The sequence below is a fragment of the Pygocentrus nattereri genome, chromosome 18 (assembly GCF_015220715.1).
Source record: "Pygocentrus nattereri isolate fPygNat1 chromosome 18, fPygNat1.pri, whole genome shotgun sequence".
NCBI lineage: Eukaryota > Metazoa > Chordata > Actinopteri > Characiformes > Serrasalmidae > Pygocentrus > Pygocentrus nattereri.
Window position 1 is genome coordinate 19,846,867 of NC_051228.1, and position 20,133 is coordinate 19,866,999.

A 20,133-nucleotide genomic window follows, 5' to 3' on the forward strand; every position below is an offset into this window, starting at 1 on the left:
AGAGCAGTGTTCGTCATACTTTAATAAAAAATTGCCATAAAGTAGTAAACTGTTTTTGTCAATGTAGTAATCATATTCACTCCATACTCAACAAGTGGAAGCTTATGATTATGTAATATTTATGATTCAGCACAGCAATCAAACTGAAATGCAGTATGTAGCACTGGAGAAGAAAGAAAACCAAAAAAGTGTTTTCCAACTAATGCAGCAGCATGTTTAGACCAAGACTTGTGAATCTGTCCAGGAAGAAAAATTCATTTCACCTCGTTTCAAGTTTTGCATAGTGTGTAACAGTTAATGTGACAACTACAGACCTCTGAGGTTGTGTCATGCCCAAGTTAGGAACTGTGGGGCTACAGGAAAAATGAATGACATGTAACATTGGTGCTATCAGACCCCAACAACAAAGTCCCAAAGCCGATACGTTTGCCATGTATAATCCGAACGTCACTGGATCTTTGGATTTATAAGGTCATTAAGTTACAAATATGCATATTTACATCCTACAGGCAACATGACTGCAAAACACTAGAGAGCATCCATGGGGAGGGTGAAATGCTAATCACTAAAAATGTAACCCGTTTCTTGCAATTTATGCAGGAACTTGTTGAAGTCTGCCAAGCAGAAGGATGTAGTCCAGTAAAGATCAAAGAAAACTTTGCAGTATCTTTCCATTTTTTCATTACTGCTAAGTGCTAACTGGTTGGCATTACTGCTACTTAGTGTTGATTGGTTAGCATTATTCCTAGTGAGTGCTGATCGGTTGGTGAGGTGTTTAGCTCATTGGCTGAACGAAATGGTTGCGCTCACTGATGTCATAACCATGCCCAAGATGCTCTTAGAAAGTCCTATAACTGGAGTTTAAAAGCACTCATAATAGATCAACCATACTAAAATAGTTTATGCTGTTCTGTGTTGAGAAAATGTGTTTTTCTGTAGCAAAAATAAAAATTAAGTGTAATATAGTACAGAAGCTCCATAGGAACCCATATATTTTGGACTAGCTCTGGAAGGCGCTCCAAATGCATTGATGATTGGCAGTTGTCCTCACCAGAAATTCTGCAGAATAAAATAAAAAATACTACCAATCTAATTTTGTCATAGGACTTTTTATCAGTGTCTCATGTACGTTCATGTGGCCAGTGGCCACAAACACTCAGTAACGTTAGTGTCCTTCTAGTAAAAACCTGTTTCTTTGATCTCTTATTTATAAAAAAAAAAAAAAAAAAAAAAACATCCTGCTACTTTCCAAACAAAAGGTCCAGCATAAATGGTCAGAAATTGACATTTTCTTCTGTAACTGATGAGCTTCTTTTACCCCAGTATTTGAGGACTCGCTTGTGGGCGCCCTCTCGTGTTTTGCAATAATATTGTAGTCGTATATTTTGTGAGGTTGGCAGGTTTCTGATGTCAGTTCAAAGCACAGCGGTGTTAGCTCACATATCAATATTCAGATTTTAACTCACTCTTTAAGTACCTCATAATTCTGAGGGTTCAGTGATGTTTTGGCGGGGGGCAACTTTAAACTGACTACACATCCTCAGAAGTCTATTAAAATGCAATTTTTTAATTCAGTAACACAGACCTTTACTTTAGGAACAGAACACTTTAGGAACAGAACACCGGTCGTAAGGCCATATTTATAATCAAAACGGGAATGTTCGTGTTTTGCCATGGATATTAAATGGAATCTTTTCACTATTATTATGTGAAGTGTTCTCAAATGTTTTGAGCTTGTGAAGTACTTTGGGTCAATGGCTTCAGCAGGGGTACACTGTTAATAAACGTGCCAGAGCTCTTCAGACCGGTACCATAGAAGAACCACATTGCTTCATAATGGAAAGTGGTTCTTCTATGGCATCGCTCCAAAGGAATCTCTTTGGCACCTTTATTGCTTTAAGTGTAGGATCAGGCAGCAGACGGTGGTTCAATAACTGTCCACAGCTAATTTCTCTCACAGCTCTACGTGACCCGTCTCGTCTTTGAGCGGCTCGTTCTGGTTGGGGTCTTCCTCGGGCGCCTTCATGTTTGCGTAGTCGACCTCCCTCCTCAGCTGCTCCAAAGGAGGCAGTCCAAAGGCCAGGTTTCGCATGGCGATGGCGGTCATTAGAAACCTACAGGACAAACATGTTTTAATCCTCCGTAGCCTTGATTTATTATTCTTTGTGTGCAATAAATTTGCATTACATTGTTATATGCAAATATGTATTATTTATCTAAATTGTGTATCAAACAAACATATACTGTGCCTAACAATTTTATCTGATTTAATTATTTGTATTTATTTTAGGAATAAAAATTTTAGGAATAAAATGGAAAAAAAAATTCTACAATTTGTCAAAACAAATGTGTTTTGGACTGAAAGGTTACATTTCGAACATGATTTCTCTGTGGTCAAATTGAGTAGTGCAACCGAGTTGTGTTTTTGTAACGATGTATAAATTACAATATGTTGTTTTTCTGCACAATGTTGAAACAGGTTGTACCAGCAAAACAGAAATGCCACATAAAAAGATTGAAAAACTGACTACACAATATATTTTTGAACTACAAAAATAACGCCTTAAAGAAATAACAGTAAATATAAACAAATAAAGTAAGCTAATGGTACATTGGGCTTCAATTGAATCAGCTACACACTTAAAAATGATGGTTCTGTAAGGGTTCTTTAGAAACGAAAATGGGTCTATATAGTATCATGAACACTCAAGCTTGTAACAATAACAGCCCCCTTTCGTGCAATATAGAACTATCTATAGCACATTCTCCATCAGTCTGAAGACAACACTTTAATCATGCAAAGAGTTCTTTAAGTGTTCATGGTTCCACATACAGAACCATTTTCTTTACTAAAGAACTCTTGAACCATCTTTTAAGAGGGTACGTTTTGTTATGCAGTTCTCCTTTACACTGGTAGTTGTTTACAGTCTTTCTATAATTGGTCATTTTATGGTCTATGCAGTTGTTCAGTGTTCTAGACGTACTGGTGATTCCCATTATATGCGCAGAAAAGAGTACTGTGACATATTTTATCACAATGGCATATTTTTAGATTTGTCCACCACTAACTGGCCGTCTTTTGGCATCTGGTGTTTAGTAATTCACAGTCACGTCTCACGCTGCTCTGTAATTACACCGACACATCAGCCTCAGACTCACCCCCGCCGGATCATGTAGTATTTTTTCGTAACGAATCTATTGAACCGTTCGTGGATGGGCGCCTCTCGGCGCTTTTTCTTCTCCTCCAAACGCTTCTGACGCTTGAGGAAGAGACGCACCACTGGGTCGGTGATGTTTACCTCTGAACCCTCATCTTCGAGGCCAGTTATGAGAGGCTGCAGCTCTGGGGGCAGAGGCTCTGTCTCTGGAGAACCAATAACAAACAGTTATGGGTTTAAGATATAAAAAGAAAAAGAAAAAAAAAAGCAGAACTTGTGCAAATCTTACATGATGTTTCCCTGAAATTGAAAACTTCTTACTCACAAAAACTGTTCAGTTATTTGCATAATTCGTAGAGTAATTAGTCAGTCTGTCTCATTTTTTTAAAACCAACATGTAAAAAGTTTGTTTCTATAAAGAGCTCAGATCTCATTTACATACTGATGACTGTTCTCATTCAATTATGATTTATGAATTATGAAGCAATGTTAGAATTTTTTTGCTCAATTATTCCTTTAGAAATTTGCTAATTTCTTTCTTTTTCTGCAGCATTAATATTCTGTTATTTCTACATTAATTACTCATTATCTATTAGAAATTATTCAGTAACCAATATGACCTATTATGTAATCACAATTCATTATTACTTAGTAACTTCTTTTGATTATTTACGTGGCTCGTCAGTTTAACCTAAAAATGGTCATGTAGTAACAAGTAATTGAACTAGCTTTATATAACTCAAAAAAATACTGAACAATTGAATAAATTGTTCACTCAAAGTATCAAATCAGGCTAAATGAAACTAGTTAATTTACTTATTAGCACATAAAGTCATTTATGGGCTGTACTGATGAGACATTTTTTACAGTGTCTGAATTATTCAGTGTCTATTATGAATTATTCAGTAACCATTATGGGTGTCTGACCTGTCCCATTTCGGACTTTCTCCTGAAGCTCCAACAGCATGGTGAAGTTCTTCTGCAGCGCCGCCTCAGTGGTGTTCACGTAGATATACATGTAGCAGGACGATGCCTCAGACACTGTGTAAACTTTATGGTACGCTCCAGCAGGAAGCTGCTCACATACAAACACACAAATACACAATATTACACATCTAACAGATATTAATGAGCTGCTAAATCTGGCTCGGTCCTCCTGCTATGTTTGTGTGTGCACTTTCTTTTGGGTTCCTGCTAGCTCTTAGCCACAATAACAACAAATCAACCCTCTCAGTCTGACAGCAGTGAGTGCAAGGCCAAGACTTTATTCCATGTAATTGTTACCTGCATCTTGTCTCCTGGAGCCAATGTGTAGTTCATCTTCTCCTCCACTATCTCCACCTTCACCTCACCCTGCAGTACCTGAACACTGGTGTTCCCCAGGTCCTCACTCACATAATTCTCCAGATGCAGGCCTATCAATAGGAAGTTCCACATAAACCCATACTCCAGCACAAGTGTTGTTTACTCCACTGAAATAATGACTCAAGTAGAAGTGATAATAAATTAGCAAAAACACAACGTCAGTAAAAAATAAATAAATAAAGGATCAATAAAGTACTACAGTGGAACTTTAGTACATTCAGTATCTATCAGCATATCAACTAAAGTTTGCTAAAGTGGGTCAGTATTTCTGAATTACTAGCCATGACTGTAAAATATGCATGTTAGCTTTTTTCTACCTTATACATTCTCATATAAAGAACCATGTCTAAACTCTGTACTCTATCAGAGGGTAGTGTAGAGCCTCACTTACATTTTGGCCAGAGTTTCTAATCTGTTTACTCCAAAGAAGGAAGCAGAAAAAGATTACTGCAGCCAGCTAAAAGCTACCACACACCAGCTGAGAAGCAAAGCACACTTATATAGCATATAGGAAGTACAAGAAGCTCAAGCTCATTTTACACTTAAATTTTACACTTTCAACATGAATTTGTTTGGTATCAGGTAAACAACTAACTCAGCTCCTCACAAACTGACAACTAAGTGTAAAGAATCACAAATATTTAAAAGAACCGTCTGCATGATCAAGGGGCTCTTAGCATGGTGAAATAGTTCTGTGTGCGCTGTAGACAATTCTATGTAGAACCTTTTCAAAAAAAGGTTCTGCTAGAACCAACCATTCTCTTTAATAAGGAAACCCTTGAAGAACCATGTTTTTTAAGTGGGAGGTGAAACACTGTAACTAAGCTAATAACATTAGCTGACTGGAAAACAGCTGGAAAACAGACATTTAGCATTTATCCAAATGACTTTAGATCGACGCCTTTCTCGCTGTAAATTTCAAGCCATGTCACCTACTATGGATTTGTGTCTGGGCATAATAATACGGTAAAAGTAAGATGTCTCTGATGGTGGCATGTGGGGGCCTGTACTGTACCTTTTTTTTTTTTTTTTTTTGGAATTATTTAAATATTTAAAAAATAATTCTTTACAAACTTGAATATCAAATTTGACTGAAATACCCATCCCAAAAGTTCTTTTGGCTCTATTGTTTTTAATCTAAGTTCTAAAATGTGAGCAACAGTGAAGCAGAACAAGAGCTGAAAAACCCAACACAACAGAAAAACCCAAAAAAGAAAATTAGGGTATCAATGCTAATGATTAAAAAGCAGATTACCTTTTATTTCTACTTAAGTATATTAATGAAGAAGGTAAAGTATTATTATTTGAAAATACAGGAAAGGACAAATTGAAAGTACGTGGATTTTGTAATGTTCTTAGCAAATGTAACTAGTTAATAACCATCTCTGATCAAAGGTTTACTCTGAGCCTAGAACTCTGGCTCTTTGCCAAACACTGTTGTATTTGTTGTCTAAATGTTTCATCTGGAAAATTAAATATTCAGTTTCTAGGTGACGACAGCACTTGGATTTATATTTATATACTGTCCCTACCTCTTTAGGGGATATGGAATACAAAATGAAATATTTTCATCTATGAGGGCTTGTTGATACTAAACAATAAAAGAAACTCCATACTTGCATGGAGGGAATGGTATGGAGACGGGAAGATACCTGGAAAGTCAGCAATGAAGACCACCTCAGTCTGGTTGTCTAAAGTCCCCTCAATCTCTTCAAACTTTGCCCTCCACGGGGACAGATCCACCAGCAGAGGCATGAGCCAAGGATTGGGCCGGAACGGAGACCAGTCCGCTTTTACAATATCAACACGAGGGTCAAATATCCTACAGGCAAAGGATAACATTACAGTAATTAATGTAAATACCTATACAGTAAATTTAAAGTAAATACCTGTAAATTATGGACTGGACATAGCTCAAATACTAACAGTTGAGTTTTGCTAAAATAGCTTCAGGGGTGGTCTTTTGGACAGCCTTAGACTAGGCAGCATTTTGAATGGAGATTCTCCATTGACCTCAATTCAAATCTTTACTCTCATAACTACAGATCATACACAGAAGTTTAGCTGTAAAAGCTGTAATGTAAAATAGTTCCTAATAATGTAATATAATATAATCCTCAAAAACAGCCCTAATCCCTGGCACAACGCTGACGTGCACAGCCCAGTTATTTCCCTCTTCTAGCACATCTGTTTTTCATAAGATTGATTACTCTTTGGAAAATGAAACAAATGTGAAAAAGAAGTCAAACTATGGATCCCAGATTTTGATAAAACCCTATGCATGTGTATGTTGGTCAGTAAAATAGAGCAATATGCGGAACTGGAGCTTTCTGTGGCCCGTGTTTCCCATCACTGCATAAAAGAAACTCCATGGTGCCTTTATTGTTGGATTCACTGCAATAGTTTCTGAGCAAACATGTACACATTCAGCAATACACAACCTTTTGGAAATTACCATTATTGATTGATTATCAGATTAAAAATGAAAGGCCACTGAAGCACAAAGTACAGAAGTATGTATATTCCTATTAATGTTGTGAATCTGTTAGATTGAATTTAACATATTAGAAAAAATGTTATGGATTTGATTTCCAGTGTGTTAAACTTAAATAGAGATAATGAACTACAATTTGCAGAAAAAGATATTAAAAGGCAGATCTAGACAGCTCTAGAGGGTTAACACCACTGCTGTGCGGTCAGCGCTGCTCCTCACCTCTGCTGGAAGCGGTCATTAATAGAGACCCAGATGTCAAAGTAAATCTGCGCGTCAGTGATGTTGAAGCGAGGGAGGTTGTAGTTCAAGCAGGTGGCGTACTGCTTCAGCATGTCTCCATGGTCCTTCCATCGTCGACTCTGAGTAAACACCTGCAAACAGCAATGAAAAGAGTTACAATCCAGTCCATAAGTTTTTGGACACTTATTTTATTGGCTCTGTATTTGACATTGTACTTTTGCAGTCCTCTCACCCGAATGGATCATGAGTAACAAAAAGTCTAGGGTTGGTTCTAGAAATGGCATTGACGGAATGCAGAATACCAGCACCACTGCAAAAGTCATTTATTGGATTTACTTGGTTTTTAGGAAAAGTTACTTTGTTCAAATCCAATCAGGCTACAGCCTACTGCTGACAGCGCAGTGCTCGTTATACATATTTCTCACAGTCCTATATATTGATATAAAACAACAGAAAGACTGTGCACATCAATAAGAATGCTGGGTTCACACACACAACCAACTGTGACTAAGCACTTGCAATAAAATACATCGACATAGTTATTGGCACGAATATCAAACCTAAATACAAAACTAGTGCTAGTGTAATATATTCTATTCACACTGAAATCACATCATTAATCATTTAATGTAATAAATTTAAACACATCATGCTTTTAATTAAATGAGCATCAACATTTCTGATCTAGTCTAGTTTTATTTATCACACCTCTCTATGCTGACAGTGTGTGACTCACCCCCGGGTTCAGGTACCCAACCTCTCCCGTCACTCCATCTTTGTAGGTGATTTTAACATGCTGGTGTGAACGAGAATGGACCATCATATCCCACGAGTAGCCATAGAGACCATTAGTCCAGTTATTGTAACCCTGTGGAGAAAACAGAAACATCAGATCTACAGGCCTCAGCATTCACTTCTCATATCTAATGCATAGAATATGATACAAATATTTGTATTTGTATTTATTTCAGTTATTTATTATTTAGAGGAGTAATAAAGTATTTGAATAACTAATACTTCATTATCAATAGCTCTTACAGTACCATTCAGCTTTATTTGATATAAATAAGTGGAATAAATTGAAGTATATTTTCTTTTACCCAAATCTAGCCTGTCCTTACACAGTACTCACTGTCATAAGAAAACCACGTATTTCTCATGAAATTTTTATAGGAGAAGGAAAAAGCTTCCATTAACATCTTTTCATTATACATATATATGTATAAATTACAATATTTGATTATTGTTCTACATATATTGCTGATATCGGACAAAAATGAGCAGCCCTTTACGTTGTTACAATGTGACAATCAGCGGACCAGTAGATTGGCTCCAAAATTACTTGTACAAAAACTTATGATACATATTTCCTGAGGCTCACGTATAATGCTTGTGAGGGTTTATATGCCAAAAAAAAGTCATAATTCATTTTTACATGACTATTTTCCTAACTCTCTTTATCCCTTACAATTAAACAGGCTGTTGTATATGTAAATGAGCTATTTTCTGATTGGCTGCCCTGTACTGTGGCTTGCTCATAAAGGAGCTCAGACTTAAACCCTCCTATGCTCCAATAACTTCAGTGCGAGTGGGTAGGACTGAACCGCTGTTGGGGAATAAATGGATATGTAAATGTGTTGGTTTTTGTAACATTACAGAAACTTTTCGAAAAATGCACTTTGTCTCCGTATAAGGGCAGTCTAGACTGTGGAGTGAACAGCATGCTTTGAAACTGTAATTGTGTTTACATTTTACATCAACTTATATTTTTTTTTTACAAGAAGTTAGGAAAATGTGTTTTGTGATGATATGTGCCCTTTAAGCACACTTTTTCCTTCTGCTAGAAAGTTACCATTTTGCAGATATGAGTTTTATCCAGACAGTGACAAGAATAATGAATCACAATCACTTAAGCAGTTTCCACTCCTACATGAAAGGGACGCTTTTTCTAAACTTCTGTTAGCTATGAGCTGTTGACACAATGTAAAGTTCAGTTGTTGTTTTCAAAAGGAGCTCTGAGGTTTTCTGTCGATGGTGATGAAATGTATCTTTGTTGCTGTTTCGCATTGAACTGATAGGAATGTTTGCTCTCATTGCGAAAGAAAACCCTTTTGTCCTCCTGAACTGCAGACATTCTAGATCACACTGTTTAAAGAGGACATGTAGGCAGAAGGGCAAAACTAATTTCTCATAAACTAATTTCCTTAAAAAAAAAAAAAGTCAGACAAACGGCTACACAACATCATCATCTACCCCAGACTGCTCCAAACTTTTTGTATAAAATTTGTATAAATTTGTATAAAAACGATACCCTTATCAGACTGAGTTGTTGTAAAACTATGCTAGTTATTGGTTTACCAAAGGGTTGTATCTGGTCCCAAGGTCGTACAAATAGCATAAATCACACTTACCTTGAACCACATTTTATTATTATATTAAATGGCCAATATCCACCTTTTTTACTTTTAAAACATTTGGGTAGGTTTTATTTACCAAATACATGATCATTTTCCAGCCTCTTTATCGCTATGAATCAAGCAGGCTGTTTTTGTTACTGTGCCTTTAAGACTGACACATGTAAATGAGTTTTGTTCTGATTGGCTCTGCTACATTGTGCTTGTTCAAAAGCACTCAGAACTGAAACACTTCTTATAACTTCAGCGTAAGTGGGTGTGGCTAAAGTGCTGTTAGTTGAATAGACAGATAATCTAAATGGGCTGGATCTCATGAAATCACAGAAAATATGAATGCAAAACATACATTTTGAAGCTTAAGCAACGTTTACATACTACTTCAACCTTCAATATTAAAAAAAACAAACTGAGGGAGTAGTGTGATGATTTAGGCACATAGCACATTGGGTACATAAGCGTTCATTATTTATTGGCTACATTGTCTTCTAAAGAAACTACAGAGACACCAAACATGTCTTGACTGATCAGTAAGGTCTGGGATAAGGTGAAAGTTTGAAAGTTGTGTAAATTTGCTTATTTTATCACTTTTAAGTCGGAAATAAGAAATTACCTGTGTGATGAAATGAGAGTATGGCAGGAAAAACTGCTCTGTGATGTAGACGATGGTGAATATCGCAGCCATCTTGTGTCTGAGGCGCGGCGTGGAGGGTTTGGGATGCGTAGATGCGTCTTGCTGTTCGGAGGAGCTGTTGGGCGGACTAGGGTAAACGCATGAGGAGCTGGGGCAAGGGGAGGGCGACACCAGGGGTAGGACGGGCTGGAGGAACTCTGGGAAACTTCCAAAAAAGCGCCTCGGCCAATCGGCATAGCAGAACAGTGGACTAGTGGCCAACATGGTGTAGGAAAACATCCCTAGGAAAAAATGGTGTTACAAAGTCTCTACAGCAAGGGTCTCAAACTCAAATTACCAGGGGGCCACTAGTCAGTATACAATTAATCAAGTAAACATACTACTGTTCATCAGAGGTATCACACACAAATTAAATGTAGTCCATTTTTGCCTTATGCTGTCAATCAGCCAAGACATGTCTAGAGCAAATTAGCACAGGAGCTACTGGGCTAATGTAGCTAACAAATAAGAGAAGCTTGGATCACTAACAGATGACAGTGTCAGATGTGTGTCATATCATTACCTCATTTTACAGATATCAGTGTGTCATACAGTGTCAGAAACCACATAAGCAAGTCTATAAAAGATACTGAACATCTCCACACGATTTTATGCAATTGTGATGATTTAGGCAAGCAGTTAGCATCATGCTAAATAGTGAGATGCAAGTTTCTTCTGTGTGTTAGGTACATTAGCCTTGTGGTTCCAGAGCAAAACTAGTAAATAAGCAAACTTCAGACAACAACAATGTCTTGGCTGTTCAAGAACCTTTGTGATAAAGTGTGGGAAATTAGATTTTTCATTAAACTATTCCATTAAACCAGGGATGGGGAGCAGCTAAGTAGCACTCTACTTTTTGTAGTTAGTTACAAATTTTAGTAGCTATTAGCTGTAGCCGCTAACCTACTGTTGTATGAAAAGTAGCTAGCAGATGTAACGCATACAAATTTTTGTGTAGCTATAGCGAAATTTTTCACTACGATTTTGCTACAGGCTTCAGTCAATCCACGCAAAATGAACCACTGAACGCAGGTCAGTAACTTGGCTGATGGTGATTGTGAAATCCTGACTGAGCCGTGGGCAGCTCCAGCAAAGGTATGGGCTCGCCCCACACGCTGATCATCCCCAACTAGCAGGCTTAACTCAGGGGTCGCGACTGAAATGTTAATAAGAGCCATTTTGACCTTTCAGCAAAAATCAAACCACCTTGGGAGCCACAACATTTTATATCAGTTTTACCATCTTGGCTGTAAGTATATCTCAGTATGTGCTGATGTTGTAGTACATGCTGAAGATATAAATGAAAACTCAGACTTACTTTGCCCTGCTTTAACCTTTAGCTCAGCTGTGGCCGATTTTCTCGCATCTCAGGAAAGTTCTCCGCGAGTTTCTTTTAAAATGTCTCTCAATGTTCGACTTTTTATGAGGTTTTTATGAGTCGGTCTCATTCTTCAGCTTCTCATTTGAATTGTCCCGTTCCACCTTAAACAGTGCCTGAGGCGCCAGATTGTCCTGCTGCGCCATTTAAGGTGGAACAGGAGAATTCAAAAGAGAAGTTGACTTAAGTTTCATGGGTTGCTGCAGATTAAACATACCAGCAAACCCGAGTGATTTATAAATGTAAATGTCAATTAATCTCAAATTATCGATGTTCGTTGCTGCGTTGCTGTGTGTCCAACAGTCTGCACGTCAGTCTTCAGTGTTAAGGTTGGCGAATTAGCAGTTATGCATTAACTCCAGCATTTAAGACCGTTAATTGTGAAAACTGTGTTAGAACTGTGTGTTATAATTTTACAGCAAAGGATTATTATGTTATTTTACCTAGAAATCTAGTTCTGCTGTGGAGCAGCAGCTCAGCAGCAGTGGAGAGATTATTCAGGCCTGATTCTCACCCCAAACAGAGTCAGAGTCAATGATGAGGATTTTGAGGCTAAGGTGTTGCTGAAGTTTAATAAAGACTCTGAATGTGAATGTCTGTACATACATCAATCAGACATAACATTAGGATCACCTCCTTGTTTTTATGCTCACTGTCCATTTTATCAGCTCCACTTACTATATAGGAGCACTTTATAGTTGTACAATTACAGACTGCAGTCCATCTGTTTCTCTGCATACTTTGTTAGCCCCCTTTATCCCTGTTCATTAGTGGTCAGAACCCCCATGGACCCGACAGAGCAGGTACTATTTGGGTGGTGGGTCATTCTCAGCACTGCAGTAACACTGACGTGGTTGTGGTGTGTTAATGTGTGCTGTGCTGGTACGAGTCGATCAGAAACAGTAGTGCTGCTGGAGTTTTTATACCAGTGGACAGTCCACTCACTGTCCACTCTATTAGACGCACCTGCTTTGTCGGTTTACCCTGTAGATGTAAAGCCAGAGACGACATCTCTTGCTGTACAGTATGAGCTAATCATCATCTAGTCCTTCATCAGTGGTCACAGGACGCTGTCTACAGGACACTGATGGCTGGATATTTTATGTTGGTGGACTACTCTCAGTCCAGCATTGACACTGAAGTGTTTCAAAAATCCAGCAGCACTGCAGTGTCTGATCCACTCAGACCAGCGCAACACACACACACACAACCACAGTACCTGCTCTTCATGGTGGTCCTGACCACTGAAGAATAGGGTAAAAGGGGCTAACAAAGTATGCAGAGAAACAGATGGACTACAGTCTGTAACTGTAGAACTACAAAGTGCACCTACATAGTAAGTGGAGCTGATAAAATGGACAACGAGTGTAGAAACAAGGAAGTGGTTATAATGTTAAGCCTGATTGGTGAATCTTGCTGAAATGTTTTTCAACAGTTGACAATGCTTTGCACAAAATTCTCTGGTTTGTATCCAGTTATTCTTGTTGATTTTTGCCAGGAAAAACCAGGAATTATTGACTTTGCATTTAGTCTTAATTTTTGTTGGATATCACGCCTTTGGGTGTGCAAGTTTGATTGTTGGTTACACTTTTTGGTGATCTTTTGTATACTTGCAGCTTTTCAATTGTATGTTTCTTTCACAGGATTAAATGCAGTGTCTTGTTCACACTGTCAGTTGGGCTTGTTTGGTGTGTCAAGGGGAGACATTCCACAGACATTCTGACAGTCGCGTTTTGAAAGTATCTAAAAAGCAGTGCACTACTTTACAAAAAGTAGCCACTACTCTTTCTGGAAAAGTAGCAAAATTGTAGCTAGCTACAAATTTTGGGAAAGTAGCTTCAAAGTAGCTAACTACTAATTTTTCAATAGTTATCACAGCCCTCATTAAACTGAAGTTCAGCAGGAACCACATAATTCACAAAGAATGTCTTTTGTGTTAAGAGGAAAGGCTGCACATTCCTGTGGTCCACACAGACTGAAGTTGGACACCCTTGCTCTTTATCAAACATCAATAAGTCTATTTTCTGAGGTTTTAAACACACGACTCATTGTATCCAGCCGCTTACCGATACTGAAGAGCTGTGAGTTCATGCAGTGAAAGTAGCTGACAAAGAAGATGGCAACAGGACGGGTGACATCAAAAAACAGCAGATAACCAGCTGTCAGGTCCAGGATTAGGCCTCCTCCATGAACCACTATCAGACTGACCAACTCCACAGGCAAGATAACTCTGCACAGCACAAAGGACAGTGACCCATGCAGTACATATGTTTAGTGCTCTCTTCAACACAAAACCAGCACATGAAGAACTCAATTAGCTGAAAAACATCAAAATATACACAGTCCTGCTACAGCTGGATTAGTTGGAGGTTCTATCATTTAAGCGGTTACAGAGAAGATCTGAGATTTTAAGCGACCTTGGGTTTGTGAAAGGCGCTATATAAATGTAACAGTCTGACAGTAATAACTGTGGAGTGATTTTAATAAAATATGAATAAGCAGTGTGTACTTTATACAGTTTGACAGTAATAATTGTGGATTGATTTTTATCCACTATGAATCTGCTGTGTGTGTAGTTTTTACAGTCTGACAGTAATAATTGTGGAGTGATTTGTATACAGTATAATTCTGTAGTCTGTGTAGTTTTACAAGTTATACAGTAATAATTACATTGTGATTTATGATCCAGTACAAATTTGCAGTATATTCAGTTTTACAGTCTGACAGTAATAATGGTGGAGTGAATGTTTCTCTGTAGTCCTGTTTCAATTCCCCTCACACTACTAGAATAACAAAACCTACTGAGAGACATGGCCATACATCGTGCTGTTAATACTACTGAGATTGTCCTGTGGAGGAAAAGCTGCACATTGTATGATAGATCCTCCTCTAATGCGACTCAGAGTGCTTTAGTCTATTATTAGACTATTGAATTTTAGCACAAACTAGCTCAATAAGTCACTGTATACTGTCAATGTCTACAATGAATTTAGGAAATATTCCAATAGCCACTGTTTTCTGACTCACTTGAAAGGGTCAAACAGCCAATGATGAGCCAGATATTTCATGGAGTACCCCTCCACCCAGTCAGCATCCAGCTTCTTGACCCCAGCAATGAAGTACACTATGAAGATCTGGCAGGGTGTACAGATATGGAGAAAAAGAAATGTTACAATATTTGAGACAACAAGCTGATGGGCTAGCTTGCTATCTAAATTATGGTTGGTAGGGTAGCTTTGCTTGGTTGTTGGCTTTCTCTCAGTAAAAACAAAGAGGGACTGTATAAGAACAGTTTTTTTTTAAATGATGCATTGGCAGGACAAATTGCATTAGTCTTGTAATTGGTCAGAATACTACTTACGTATACCTGACTTCACAAGATTAGGATTGCCAGTTTAGATCCAAAACGGAGATTTAAAATACATCATGCATTTGCTGAGTGCTGGAAATTTATTCACAGCACATACTTTGAACATGTATACTGTGTGCCACCAAGGTCAAGATTTCCCTACACAGCTTTAGGTTCCTTGGGCCTTTAAGAGAGCAAAAGATCTTCCTTTGCAAAATACTGTTATATTATTAGACATGTAACATGATACCACATGTCTGCTATTGGGCTGAAAGAATTTTTTTTTTTTCTGAAAACACAGTTTCACAGCTTGCCATTTTCAAATCGCAAGAGCTGCAGTTTTACAAGAAATTAGCATTTCCTAAAGGAAATGCAGAATGGTTTTGCAGCTTGAATGGTTCCCACTTCCTGCTAGGTTGTTGCTAGGCAGTTACTTTGGTATCCCTGGTTGTTGCTAAAGTGTTGCTGGACAGTTGCTATGGTATCCCATGCAGTTGCTAAATTGCTAGGCAGTTACCATGGTGTAAGAGGTGTTTAATTGGTAGTTCATAGTGAGTTGCCAAGTGTTAGGTACCTTTTACATTTTTGTTGTTTACAATAAATGGGAGTCTACATGAGGAACGAGGGATAAAAAATAAAGAACATATAGAGGAGTGCGGGTTTGTATGGCGGTGCAGTAGAGTTTGAGGTCCTACCCTTAGTGAGTACATGTAGTTTGGTGGCTACAGGGCAACAAAGTAATAGAGTTTGTGTGGTGGCGAAAATGAATGAGAACAATTTAGTTGCTTTGCAATGCACAACCAGAACTATAGCCCCTCTTATTACCAATGTTAAGTTTTAAGTGGGGACATTTAACATAACATGAAGCTTGGTAAGTTACACCAGTCAATAGCAATTAAACAACCAATAAAACCACAACTAACAGGCAGTAACTGGCAGCATTCAAGCTTCAAGCCAGAAAAAAAGCGGATGGTCTGGTCTGCTTGCCCAAAATAATAAGCCTGGACCTTAACACAATTTCAACTGCAGTCACAAACTTGGTCAGACAAATCCCAATTAGATATTTCACCAAACTGTTCAGCCCCATTCTGTAGTCAGATGTAACAGATAATAAATCAGACGTATGTGGGAATATACAGATAAAGCTTTATCTACCAAAGAACAAAGCGATATAACAAACCTGTGTTCTGAGAAGGGTGTAATTCCACAGCGGCACATGTGCATTCCTCTTCTTAGGATTACGGAGGCCATCAACAGACCTGCAGAACAGCACGTACAGGCACAAATAAGCTAACTCTCCTTTTTTCATTCAAAATGGAAATGCTTAAACTCTGGTTGTCATCTCACCAGTATCTGTTGGCATCCATCAGTGTGAGCTGGAACCCAATGAGGCCGTACAGATAAGAGTGATTGTTCCAGGCCGTTTTGTCCAAGAAAAATATGTACCAGTATGTGGATATAAACATGAGGCAGGAGAGGCGATAAAAACAGCCCAGCATGATGCCAACAGCACCTGCTCAAACACATGCATAGTGGTGGATAATTCATCTCAGGTCTTTAAGCTTTTCCAATTGACAGCACAATGTCGGTCAAACGGTGCGGCTGAAGCACTACACTCACTGGTCACTTTATCAGAAACTTCTCTCTTATAGCTCCATCTTGATGGTGTGCAGTTAAAGACTGTAGGCCACCTGTTGATGCACATTTTGTTTTAGCCACCCTCTAGCTCTTAATCAATGGTCAGTTTCTGACCACAGCGCAGCTCTTTTCTGCCAACCTAACAATGTCACACATACTTAAATGGCACTATTATGTATGGGTGGGCACTGAAGATTTATAAAATGTAGAAATTAGGTATAAGCATTTTGGATAAGCAGTACAGAGAAATATAACATTTATAATGCATTGAAATTTATTAAACTGAGACATTTTAGTACTTTTTAGCCCAATGTACTTCAAACATTCTGCTCATTCAAGAGTACAATGAATGTGTCATTAAATATCAGTTTTAAATATCGCTGTCCAACCTGCCGATGTCTCGACTGGTGTATTTTGTCTGTTTCAACTTATCAAACCTCAGAAAAACTAAATATTGATATATTTTTCGTGTACCTGAATATTTTGCCATACCGATCACCCCTCACACAACAGTACACCTATACAGTGGAGCTAGAAGGTGTATTTCTAATAAAGTGTCCAGTGAGTGCAAGCGCAAGGTAGTGGTTTCTAATAAAGTGGCCTGTGAGTGCAAATGTAAGGTTGGTGATTTTAATAAAATGGCCAGAGTGTGGAAGCCCACAAAACACCAGAGTGTTTCTAATAAAGTGGCCAATTAGAGGAAGTACAAAGGAGTTGTTTCTAATAAAGTGGCCATTTAGTGAAAGTATAATGTAGTTGTTTCTAATAATTGGCAGGTTAGTGGACGTACAAGGTAAGTGTTTCTAACAAAACTTTCTAGTGATTGCAAGTACAAGATACGTGTTTCTGATAAAGTGGCCAGTTAGTGGAAGTACAAGGTAGGTGTTTCTAAAAAAGTGACCAATTAGTGAAAGCACAATGTGGGTGTTTCTAATATAGTGGCCAGTGAGTGGAAGCACAAAGCCGGCATTTCTAACAAAGTGGCCAGTGAGTCATAGCACAATGCATTTTCCTGTTTCCCTGCTCCAACACATCTAATTCACCCATCAGCTAATAATAAAGCTCTTCATGAGTTAAAGGAACTGTTAAAGCAAAAAATAAATCTCTGTAGAAAGTCACTCACCAAGAAACATCACTAGATAGACACAGTACATCCAGTCCATTGGCAGAGGCTCCAGGAAGTTGAAGAGAGGGAAGCGGCAGACAGGTGCTCCATCCAGGTACTTATAGTCCACATGACTGAGCCCACGCTCCTGAGTGATGTCCACAGCCATTAACATACCTGTGGACACAGAGCTGTGTAGTCATTAATGTGGACAGGCAGTTTTGGGGAAACTTTTGGAGGAACACTTTGCCAAATGTACAAACAAGAGAACTTCCCAGAAAACTTCAATAATTACTATTCCTGAAAGAAACATTAAGATGAAAAGTGGCCAGTGAGTGAAAGTACAAGCTAGGTGTTTCTAATAAAGTGGCCAGTGACTGGAAGTACAAGCTAGATTTTTCCTAAGTGGACAGTTACTAGGGAATTGTTATTCTCTGGCATGTGGTATAGTATATGGTGTCTATACAGCAGCAAGGTAAACGGTTTCAAATAAAGCAGCCAGTAAGTGTACAAAGAACATACGACTCACCAAACAAGCAGCGGAAGATGCCCAGAGACGCAGGATCTGTTGGCCGATTGAGAAGACACACAAACCGGTGCCATGAAGACAGATCCTCCTTCTCGAAGCCAAACAGGCGCTTCATTCTGGACTCCGCTGGTTTATCCGTAGCTGCTTTTCCTTCTGCATGGCCTCCTCTCGCTTTTTTGGCCCGCTGAATGTACGGAGCACCTGTGATGGTGGTGAGATATTAGTCATTATTGGGGAAAATTACTTAGATTTAAGCTGAACTTTCAATTTATGACATTACCTTCATTCATAGCTGACACATAAACTGCTATAACTATGCTGAAAATCACTAAGGTGCCTTCTCAAAAAGCTTACTTTAAAGGGGTATTCTGGCCTAAAACTCGCATTTAACATGTTATTTATTAGGTTATGTCATATTGTTATATAGCAGCACTGCACTTCTCAGCCTCTTTGACTTAAGCCAATTCATGATTTCACATCATTTTCCCATTTGTGATTCTCACTACAATACCCAGCATGCAGCATAACATAGGGAAGCCCACAAAACCTTACTGCTAGCCACTGAATACAAACAGAAGCTAATATATATCAGGGTTGAGCAATATGACATATTATATCACTACCATGATAAATTATGTCCCAATTTGCTTTTCTGAGCATATCGTGGATTTCATCAGTATTAACTACATTTCATTACAAAGTGGGCATAATAAGGCCCATTTAAATCATTAGTGCAGTGTAGCTTGTAAAACAATGAGTAAAAATAGCTGTAGTTGTAGATTTTTGTTATTTTATTATTATTATTATTATTATTATTATTATTATTATTATTATTATTAATATTAATATTATTGTTATAGTATTTTTATATTGCACTACAGGTTCTAATTTGTGTTCTAACTTGTGTCCACTACAGGTTCTAACTTTAAAATCGAGCAAATCTCAGAGGAACTAAATATTGTAATGCATATTTGCAAAAAAAGTGTTGTTATACAATATGTCTGTGCCTAATTCGTACTAATAATATGTAGTGTTAGCATTAGTGATACAACCTTGGAAATTTGAGCTAAAGGTTTGACCACCAAAGCACTTGGTTTTTTGTTTTTTTTTCAAAAATTCACTTCCACCTTCAAGATGCATCATCAGACAGTGGGTTTTCTTAGTCTTTAAACCATAAAATCACTCCCGATGCCATTAATTCACCACTGAAAGAGGCAAGCAGACATGTTTACAACAGATGTAGTGATGGTACAATTTTTAATTTTGGCTGGAGTGTCTCTTTAATATAAACCGAAACACTCACAAACACATTTGAAAATCTCTCCATCCTCATACAAACAACTAAAACAACACAGTGTAAGACTCACTAGCAAAATAAAAGCAAATCATTTTCAATGTGAACACCTCCAGTTCAACACCCCACCTGCACTGCAGCTTTAAGCTCTACATCACCTGATTAAATCCAGAGGGGCTCTAATGTAAATCAGAAGCAGGGAAACACGAAAGTGTGCATTTCGGGCATTTCCTCGACGACAACACAACTACAGACGCAGTGCACTTTATTTAATAGAGACTTAGGTGTGCTGCTGTTTACCTGCTGCTGCCTCGCACGAGCCTGATTCCATATTTCACAGGCGTGAAACTCTGCCCGAGATGTTTACGCAGCAGCGTCCAGTGTCCCCACAGCGTGTCTGGGCGCACAGGGTGGCGGTGGACACGTAAACAGATGGATACGTGTCAAACACTGGCACACCGACCACGGCCAGCACACTGGAAGTCGCGAGGATCCATTG

At 38.3% G+C, this 20,133-nt stretch overlaps 1 protein-coding gene across 1 annotated transcript; it reads right to left on the reverse strand.

The window, feature by feature from the left end:
• Positions 1-4: 4 nt before the first annotated feature.
• Positions 5-19,965, reverse strand: ggcx (gamma-glutamyl carboxylase). Its single transcript, XM_017711227.2, has 15 exons — positions 19,935-19,965; positions 18,341-18,541; positions 17,830-17,988; positions 16,416-16,581; positions 16,249-16,327; positions 14,747-14,853; positions 13,786-13,949; positions 10,282-10,583; positions 7,994-8,125; positions 7,237-7,388; positions 6,176-6,345; positions 4,443-4,573; positions 4,086-4,233; positions 3,160-3,364; positions 5-2,114 (listed from the first exon to the last, which is right to left on the reverse strand). Exons 1-15 carry the CDS (start codon positions 19,963-19,965, stop codon positions 1,955-1,957), a joined length of 2,307 nt encoding a protein of 768 aa, XP_017566716.1. The 3' UTR covers positions 5-1,954.
• Between the last annotated feature and the right edge of the window lie 168 nt (positions 19,966-20,133).

Coding starts and splice junctions, on each gene's coding strand:
- ggcx (XM_017711227.2), bottom strand. CDS start 19,965: ATGGAATCAGGCTCGTGCGAGGCAGCAGCAG. Junction 13,950..14,746: donor TGGCTGTTTGACCCTTTCAA/GTGAGTCAGAAA, acceptor TGTGCTGTGCAG/AGTTATCTTGCCTGTGGAGT. Junction 8,126..10,281: donor ACTCTCATTTCATCACACAG/GTAATTTCTTAT, acceptor TTTTCTCCACAG/GGTTACAATAACTGGACTAA.